At 38.6% G+C, this 9,833-nt stretch overlaps 1 protein-coding gene across 1 annotated transcript; it reads left to right on the top strand.

Moving 5' to 3' along the window:
• The first annotated feature begins 736 nt into the window (after positions 1-736).
• LOC145777537 (cilia-and flagella-associated protein 96-like) lies at positions 737-7,492 on the top strand. The gene is made up of 8 exons (XM_082588940.1): positions 737-988; positions 1,845-1,918; positions 2,966-3,111; positions 3,343-3,480; positions 4,483-4,558; positions 4,982-5,161; positions 5,451-5,623; positions 6,309-7,492. The coding sequence occupies exons 1-8, from the start codon at positions 880-882 to the stop codon at positions 6,358-6,360; spliced, it is 948 nt and encodes a 315-aa protein (XP_082445066.1). The 5' UTR covers positions 737-879; the 3' UTR covers positions 6,361-7,492.
• The last annotated feature ends 2,341 nt before the right edge of the window (positions 7,493-9,833 follow it).

Genomic DNA, 9,833 nt, shown 5'->3' with positions numbered 1-9,833 from the left:
TATAGCGATATTGCTCATCTATCAGCTCATTATCGAGTAATGATACAAGTGTTCGGTATACAAAGAACAATGGCACAGAAGGGCGTCATGCTATGTTATAATGATGTAACCTACTGTGATACAGAATTTTGTGTCGTGAATATTATTTTGAGGTAGAAATGAAAGATTATAGTTAGTCTAAAAGTGAATACTGTAGCATAAATTGTTATATTGCAAAGTGTGCAGTAGCTTACCTGATCTTAAAAAGGCACCATTGCCCCCCTGCCCCCATTCACAGAAAATTGATGGCAGGGGGCATCTTCCCCCCGGCTTCCGGCGCCCCTGTATATATCATAATAACAAGCATGAAGAGCTTGCAATAAAATGTGCTTTGTAATGCAAAATTCAATTGCATTCACTTTTATTTTGTTTATTATATTTTTTGAAATATAACTGAAAATGAAACAAAGTGTGAACTTCTATAGAAGGCTATCTACTAAATGAGATCTCTTGCCTTTATACATTCCAATATGATGGTACACATGATACACAATTATAGGATACCCTGATATGTAGCCTGTAAAATATACTGAACTCATAACCAGCACTTGTAACATATGAAAATCCAACACTATTTTTTCATTAAGTTTCCTGGAAGTAAACACTTGACCAGTGACATCAAATATTGAACTAGTCCATACTATATGTTGAGCTAATTTTTTATTGTTCTTGCATCTCATTTATAATAAATTAAGTATTCATTTTATATTTGTAGTTGCAACTAACAATATAGCCTAGGGAACTAAGTAGTCCAAACACTCTAAGTTTGTGTAAGGTTTTCACCCACTCACTGAATGAATTAACAATTCTACTTGTTCAAGTGTAATTAATTACGTAAGCATGTCGGGAGGAACAGGAGGCAAGACGGACATGGAAAGAGTGGGTCTCTTCAGTGAGATGGGTTATACCACAATTGGAGACAAATACCCCAAACTTCATTTAAGCAGTTGTAAGTTTTCCATCTTTCAGAGTTTGCTTCACAATTTGTGCATTGCAGTTATTAGTTGTATCATCCTAGATGATCCAGTAAACTGATATTCCCTATTTAGCTTACAACTGTTTTTTTTTTGTATTATTAATTTCATGTGTCACTCATCCAATTAGTCTTGAGTGTATTTTGTCGATTATCATTTTTTAGTGATAGGAATAAAGTATAGCAATTCCTATTCAACTGATTTTGTTTTCACTTAAGTTCAAGCATTATTTTTACATCATTAAATTCATCTTCATTTGCCAATATATCACACTATGATCATTTTTATATGTAAGAGTCAAAACTTAGTTTATTTTATATTGTTGTTTTAGAAGAGCATTGAATTACCAACCTTTTGTTAGAAATCCAATTTTAGTGTCTCTTTGCAAATGATACCACTGTATGTTACCTATGATGTGAGATGTAGAATCATTTGCTGAATTGTTGATTCAGGCAGAAAGTATTGTGTTGTTTACAAATATCTTTTGCCGATAGTCAAAACTGCATTTCAATGAAATTATTTAGCGTATCTGCTTTGCTATCATGCAAATGGTTAAAACTTTATTGATTGATTTTATGCTACTTTTGAATCAACTCAACTACAGTTATGTAGTTTTTTTTGTGTTTTAGACATGTCCATATAAGTTTAATAACTTTCACAGGTTCACAATATGATTGCATAGGCTAGGCCTATAACGGATATTTCTTGATTTTCTAAGCTATGACTATGATGTTATTGGGCTGTAAGTTAGTATTGCGGTACTTCTATAGGATAGCAGTATGAATCACTTGATGATGATTCCGTGAAGTTTGTGCATCTGTACTTTTTCAGTGCCTTTCAATGATGCCGCATACAAAGGAAAGCACATGTTGCCTGGTGGAAGCAAAACCAGATCAGCTCTTCAGGTGACAAGTTTTCTACTGTTTTTTTTGCCTTGACTGAAATTTTTACTTGTACAAACGCAATGCTGTTAATGATTGTAGTACTTTTCACCTTGTTTTACTATGACACTTTTTACGTTAAAGAAAGGAAACACAGCAAACCACTAATCAAAAATGGTGCACTTTGTAAAATGACGATGATCTCGTACTTTATCCATTTAAGTCACCGTTGGGCAGTGGCGTAGCCAGGAAAAAAATTTGGGGGGGGCCAAATATTTGATGATCTGAAGAGAACAACAAAGTGTTTGATTTAAGCCATTGCCACTTGATGTGCAGTGGCGTATCCTGGTGGGTTGAGCAAGGGAAGCAATGAAAGTGGTGGGGGGTTAGAGCCTGCCGAAGGCACGCGTAATCTAGGGGGGTCCGGGGGCATGCTCCCCCGGAAAATTTTTGAAAAATTACACTCAAATAATGGATTATAGCGCTTTCTAGAAACACTTTTAGGGTAATATTTGTATGAAATTTATTAGCAGATAAACAGCTATTAACTTATTAAAGGTAGCTCTTACACACCAACGGGCAAACACCGCGGCTAAAATTAGAGAACACCAAAAACTCAGCTACACAAAAACTCAATAACTACACAAAAACCCAACAGAGTAAGCCTTTCTGAAATTGCTTTCACAAATTAGTACAAAGAAACGTAAATCGCGTAAATTTTGCGCGATTTACGATTTGCAAAATTTATTGGTGTCTTTCTGTGTGTCTAAAACAAGTCCTTGGAGGTGTTAATAGCCAGATGTCTTGGAAAACGTTACAAATTTATACAAATTTTATTACATTTTCAACAAAGGGCTCAAGTTCAGAATCCAAACTTGGAAAATTTGGGGGGGGCCATGGCCCCTTTCGCCCCCCCCCCCCGGCTACGCCTATGCCGTTGGGTCTTATGAAGGAACCCAAAATTGGTTTATTCGAGAAAACCCTAATTTGCAACACACTTATATGTCTTGGCATAGTGGTTGAAAAGATGTGGATTGAACTCTCGTTTTTCTGTTTTTCTATGTTTCACAGGCTGGGTATTTTGATCTTCAATTTAAGAGAATATTGGAAAAAGAAGCTTACTCGGACGCCGTTAAAACGAGGAGACAAGAGAGAATAAAAGAAAGCAAGAAAAATTTAAGCAAAGCGTTTGTGCCCAATGCCTCTTCGAAGTTACCGTAAATATTTTGTTGTTTGTTTGCCAACGCTAATATTTTTATCGTTTTGTACTTGTTTGTATATTAAAGAAAAGAATGTAAGCTACGAATATAACTGTGCACCTATGCTAAACAGTAAGCATACCAAGTGCAATTGCACATATCATCCGCCATGGCTCACACTGACCAACCAAATACATTCGCGCTGAAAATGGTCTAAAACAAAACTCATCCGTTGAGTGTATCTTGTAGGAGCGGCTTAGGAAATCATTACGGAACATTCTCTGGCCCAATCGGTGCCCTCAGTCCAATGGCTCGATCGTCGAAAGCGTATACGGCCCCAGGAAGGAACTTCACGACCAATCCAGGAAAAAAAGGAACGGGATATGGGTACGGCCTTCGTTCAAGTAATTTATTAATAAGAAGTGCCGCTTTTGTGATTGACCACTTGGTTCGAAAAACGGCTTTTTATGTCAAGTTACATGTCGCTTTAAACCGCCCACCTTTGAGCTAGGTATTGGTGCCATTCTGATTGATAAAAAACATTCAAAAATATAAAAAGTTTAGCAAGATCTCCATATTACACATTCCTTCATCAAATTACATCGGGCTTTGATTGATAACATTAAGTATTTCAAGCGCATTCATTGAGCACCGCTTTACTAATGCCAGGTTTATATTTTAATAACTGTAAAACAAAATTCATGCAGCGGTTTTAATTTTAGCGTGGTTTTTCACTGTCTATATAGTGTTAACGGTTGCGCTGTCAAGCCCTCGGTAGACCGGACATGCGCAGCTTTGCATGTTTTGCGTCTCACTTATTGCGACTTGGGCAGTGCTGCAAATGCGGGAAGAAGTATGAATAACGACGGAAAACGGTTGCATCAGGGCGGATCCAGCAAGTTGCGTTGTGGGGGGAAGCGATTTCAACAAAGCACAATACATTATCCTACCATGCCAATGCACCATGAATAAAGTTACTTTTCTGTGTTTTAGGAGGGGCGATCATCCCCTCTGGATTCGCTACTGTGTTGCGTGACCTATTGAATCATACGTCGTCAGACCACTCGGCATGCGACAACTCAGCAAGTGCTTGCACTCAGCAAGTACATTTCAGCTACTGTCCAAGTCAGCAACTGAGATTTTCACCGAGCATCGTGCTTGGTCATCGCTTGCTAAACTGAATTTGCTGAATTGTGACATGCCAAGTTTCGGCTTGCTCAATTGTTACTTTCTCAGTTTCATTATTTGCCAACTTCAGCCACTTGCTGAAATGTTGCTAGCTCAGTTGTCACTTGCTCAACTGCCATTTGCTCAGTTCACAACTGCTGAGTTGTAGGAAACTTTGAATCATACCATCGTGTGGAAATAACTGAACTTGTGTATTCACAGCTACGTCAATCTCACTCTAGGAAAAGGTCATGAGCACGCATCAGAAATGTATGATAGAGCGAAAGAAGGAAGAAGGGTATGAACAATTTTTTTCTCCTTTGAACAAAATGTATTTGAACAAAGAGCGGTGTAGCGTATACAGTATACATGCTTGAAAGTTATACCCAACGAAAAGATGATACGGTTTTCATGTATTCGATCTAGTTCTCGCTTGAGCAAATTTTCTACCCACTGTTTTTGTGAAAGTTTTAGTTTCATTCGTGAAGAACGTTTCTTGTTCTTTAGTTTCACGGAAATTCCACTTCCATTGCTTGTTAGAAACGAACATGGTTTGTATTATTTCATCGTCATTCTCCGTAGGTGAAACCTGATGTTTGCCCCGCTAGTAAGCGTGCCCCAAGCTTTCAGTTATTTCATCCTGATATTTAATTGAATTAAATATTGTGTAACAACTTTGTTGCTCAACTAACTTTGTTGCTCAACTTCTTTTTTGCAATAGAAAGAAATATTAGCACACAAGAGCTTGATAAAAGGAGGGGCTTTTCGGCTAAACTTACATCCCCAAAGTTTGTTTGACAAAAATCCTTATCGATCTGATAAAACTCTCGGCCCACCCAAGAAAGGATCACCTAAGCCACCTGTGGTCAAACCGTTCAAGCCAAGCTCTCCTGCTAAGAAGGTAATGAAGCCCTTGATGTTTTGTTGCAATTTAAATCTCCTGTTGCAAGAGGAGCTCAGTGATAACACATTGGGGTTTAAATCGAAAAATTTAGTGTTCGATTTTCTGCTATACTTTGTTGAACTTTTGCTTGTTGTGCAGTTGAGCTAGACAGGCAAAAATACAGTTGAACAAGACATGCTACACGTTATTTTCCCGAGCGTTAATAGCTGACTGTTTCCCACTACGTTTTTAGCTTTTCACCCTTTATGAAACAAGAAGGGAGCATAATTATTTCACTTCAATGTAGATTGGGGGTGCCAAAGCTGGGACGTTTGATCCTTACCCTACACATTCTAACGACCCATACGCACACAAAAAGAAGAAGGAAGCCACCACGAACAAGGATGGAAAACTGTTTCATCCCTCCCCTGGCCCCAAGTCATGCCCCACACGGTCTCTTGTTGCACAAAATGTCATCAAGTGCGTACAAACAACTACATTCAGTTTACTAATATTTGCCTGCTTAGTTCACTTATTTTCAGAGTTTGCTAAATTAACTAAGGTTTGAGAATTTTAGCTTCTCTTAAGACTACCTATTTTAATTTGCTACGTGCTAATTTCACGTCGAAACGTATTCACAGTAACGTAGTATAGTATAGTAGATGTAAGTAGATTATATTGTTGACGCAAAACTACTCATATTTTCATTTTGTGTCCCCTCTTCACGTATTAAGAGAAAGGCCTTCTTGTAAAGACAGTTTCTGCCTAGCCTATTGCGATCTATCCACCTCCGATATCTCAGTTAGTTAGCGCGTGGCTTCATGAACGAAGAAGCTTCAAGATCAAGCGGCTCTCGTTCGACTCTTGGGGTGTGCGCTTGATCAACGCATTCTAAGGACTGCTCTTCATTCAGCGGCACAATGGATGGAATAATCCCAAGCAACAACACTTCAACAATCGGAAAACTTCACCCTGCCAATCGGTAACCGGCTCTGGCTTCAAAGCCTGTACAGGTATGCCAGGAATAACCTATCAAGGCTTTGTCAGTCCGAGGATAAAGATTCAAAAACTAACCAATATAACTCGTAACAAAGAATGCAACGTTGACAAGGAGTCTAATTCATGCATAGTTTTTTTTATCACTTTTCATGTCTCTTTGTTTCAGATCTGTTCATTCAGACAATTACAAGATTGTACGGAGTGTCATGGCTTACTAATCATATCCTTCCGTTCAGACGGAAGGTGCTTGAACTTTTCTTCTCAGTTTGTGACGAAAGTCAAAACGACGTCATTTTTGGTGTTTGGAAATTTCAAACCGTTTTCTCGCAATGCTCAAAAATTGTTTCCATCAAGATAAATGCTGTTCCTCCCTGTAAAATATAATGTGTTTGTGGATGATGTTTTCTTTTTTCTTCATGTTTGTAAAATTCCTACAACGATTGTACCATGTTAATGCACCGTGGTAAGTAAAATGAACCAACTTCGCTCGTTCTCTCACTGTGCACAATTGATCCAGTGACGTCTACCCAGTGGTGGACCCGGGGGGGGAGCGATCGCCCCCTCCAATACACTGAAAAGTATTTGTGTAAAGTGTACTTGCAAGGTCGGATTAATGTAGACTTACACATCATTGTGACTTGTTGATATCGCCCTCCCATCTCTCTAAGGTTACCTGCTGGATCCGTCTCTGTATCTACCGCCTTGTCGCTGTCATTAGATCGGGTAATTGTGCCGCATAGTGATTGGGCTAGAGACTGTACCGCGTATCGTTTAGTGAGACACCTCCATCAGTAGGTAGCCCACCAATTTCTACCTTTCACCGCTTTGGTGTGCATTGTAGCTACGTAGTAGTGATAGACGAGCAGTTTCTAACACCCAATGTAACTAACCAATATTGAAGGAGAGTACAAGCTTATGGCCGTAGAAGCATTTCTACAGTAAACTACAGTTGGCCTACCTTGCAATGTAGCCTACCAAGCTGGGAATGAAAAATTTATAAAAATGAAAAGCTTTTTATTTGTTTCGAAATTTTTTTGTGGCATGCACGTAGCTGTGTCGCTTCTTGACGTATCTGTTCCGAATCGTAGAAAGTGATTAGTTTTATGTAAGCTTTGATCTGGTTTAGTGCCAATGAGATGTAGGTTAGGCTACTTCTCCTCCAATGGTTCAACATGTAATCCCAGGGCTTTGAGAGCCACTTTTAAGCAGTCTTGAAAAGCGCAACTAAACCGGACAAAATACTGAAACGTGGCTATCAGCCTCGGCTCGTTTTTGATATTTAGCATCAGCTTGACGTTGACGTGCATTAGCCTACAGTTAATTTTTTAAATATATCTCATCCTTATGTGATTTTTGTTGTTGTTTTCCGGAATTGAACAGTACCTTCAAACTACGATCTTTCCAAATTACAGGTTAAAAGCAGATGCTGTTTTAAGTTAGATGAAAGATCAGACACGGCAACGTTGCTTTATATGACAAATAGGCCTACTGTACAGGTAATAAAATAAAAACAACTGAACTGAACAGGGTTAGTGATAAATTTCTCTGCAGTCCAGCCTAATTTGTTCAACAAAAGTGTTTTTATTTTTCAACAACAGCAAAGTAGCCTAGAGCAGGGTGGTCCACACGCGGGCCGCATGCGGCCCGCGTGAAGCTTTTGTGTGGCCCGCGAACACTTTGTGCATGCCGGAATTATCAGTGCTAAATACAAGGTTTAAAAATACAACTACGTTTTATAAATACAGTAGGTACATTCGCCACAACCTAATTAAGTCGCGCTTAATCGGGTCAATAGGTAACTATGAGGGAACAATGTTGGTTTGTGACGACACAAACGGGCGTTGATATTTTGCTTTTGTTGCTTGCACTTCTCCGTTATGAAGCGATTAAAAAGCGACACATGAACAGAATGGCTGGTGAAACCCTGGATGCCTGCTTACGTCTGTCGACCACTGAATTTAAACCAGAGATCGACACTATATGCAAAAGCAAAAAACAATAAATTGTTTTGGTTTGCTAATTTGTTGACGTGTTATGTATCGTATCTTTTTTACTAGCTGAAAATCACTTTTTGAGTCGCAAGCAGAGATTAAAAAGAGAGTTAGGCGTGCAGCAAAACTTTAGGTCGATCAGAACAGCAAACTCAGTCCTTTCATTGCAACTGTATTTTGTCAGCGACAAGATTTGTTAATGTTCATAGCCTGCAAACAGTAAGAATGTAGCTAAAACAGATCGAAATCTATAGAAAAGAAGTTCAAAATCGCAACTTAGTTAACTTTTTATTTAACAACGTTTCTACTTTCAGCGACCTGTTATCATTTCTCACTATGCGGCCCGTGAAGTTTTTCTCAGACCCTAATGTGGCCCTTCATGTTTGCAGTCTTGGACCACCCTGGCCTAGAGCAATTTCAAAAGAAAACAGAAAAATGTCTTTGCGTTTGTTATGAAGTGTTTTAAGCTTTTAGTTTTGCTATTTAGGTTTTTGCGTTTGTCCCATAAAAGTTTCTCATATACTGTACAGTATCTGAATCCTTGACAGAAGCCTGAGGTAACTTATCAAAGAAAAGAGAATAAAACTGAAGCCACTTTTTTTTTTATAAAATTTGTCGAAAGGTTTTAATGTTACTACAGTAGAATTCGCCTATAACGGCACCTCTATGGGATTGCAATAACTGACGTTATAGCCGAATTGACGTTATAGACGAACTATCGCAAACTATTCCAAAATTGTCTTTTGATTAAAGAAAGAGGTGTATAATCCAGTCAGGTTTACTGTGTACCACCAAACTGACAAAAGTTACGCAGAAAATACAGTCAACAAAGAAATTGTTTAAAAAAAAAAAACCTACAGCGAAAGGTACAGGAAATTTGCGCAATACAGCTCGTTACATACAGTAGTAGAGAAGTTCATTGTTTATTACCAAAAAAGGCATTGATCTTCAGCTGTTTCGGTTTTGACACGGATTTCTCTACCACATAGCGTTCAGCTTTTGCTAAATAATGTAGGATTTGCTCGCTATCGTCGTGACTTCGGAAGTATCGGTCTAGTTGTCTGATTGACTTCAGGGCTTCTGCTGGGGTTGAAACGGCTTCTACAGGATCATCACCATCATCATCGGCCTTTTTACACGTGATAGTTTTTCACGCGGGAAAAAAAAGTTAATTTAGTTAATTAGTTTATACAGTAAGGTCAGCTGTAGAGCTGCTTTTTACACGTGACAGTTTTTCACGCGGGAAAAAAGCTAATTCAGTTAATTGAAGTCCCTGCTGCGAACGACGTAGCAAAATAAAGGGAAGACATTTTGCAAGCAGCAGCGCTAACTGGATTAAAAGACTGACCGTTCGTGGTGAAGGTGATGGCTTAAAGTGACGTTATAAACGAACAAAAGACGTCTGGGGACCAATAAAGGGTGCTGTTACATGCGAATTGACGTTATAGGCGATGCTGTTGTAGCCGAACTACAATGTACGTAAAAGATAGGAATTCTGCCGGGACCGAGCGAAATGTGACGTAATAGGCGAATTGACGTTATAAACGAAGCCGTTATAGGCGAATTCTACTGTATTACAAATATTGTTTTTATTTATTATTAGTTTCATTAAGTTTTCCACATCGTTTTGGCTCAACTCTTATCAAACTTGTTTCTTATCACTAAGCTGAGCAGAAAAAAGATCAAAAGCAAGATTAACT

Source organism: Aplidium turbinatum, chromosome 9 (assembly GCF_918807975.1).
Source record: "Aplidium turbinatum chromosome 9, kaAplTurb1.1, whole genome shotgun sequence".
Taxonomy (NCBI): Eukaryota; Metazoa; Chordata; class Ascidiacea; order Aplousobranchia; family Polyclinidae; genus Aplidium; species Aplidium turbinatum.
This window is presented reverse-complemented; position numbering and strand designations above follow the sequence as displayed.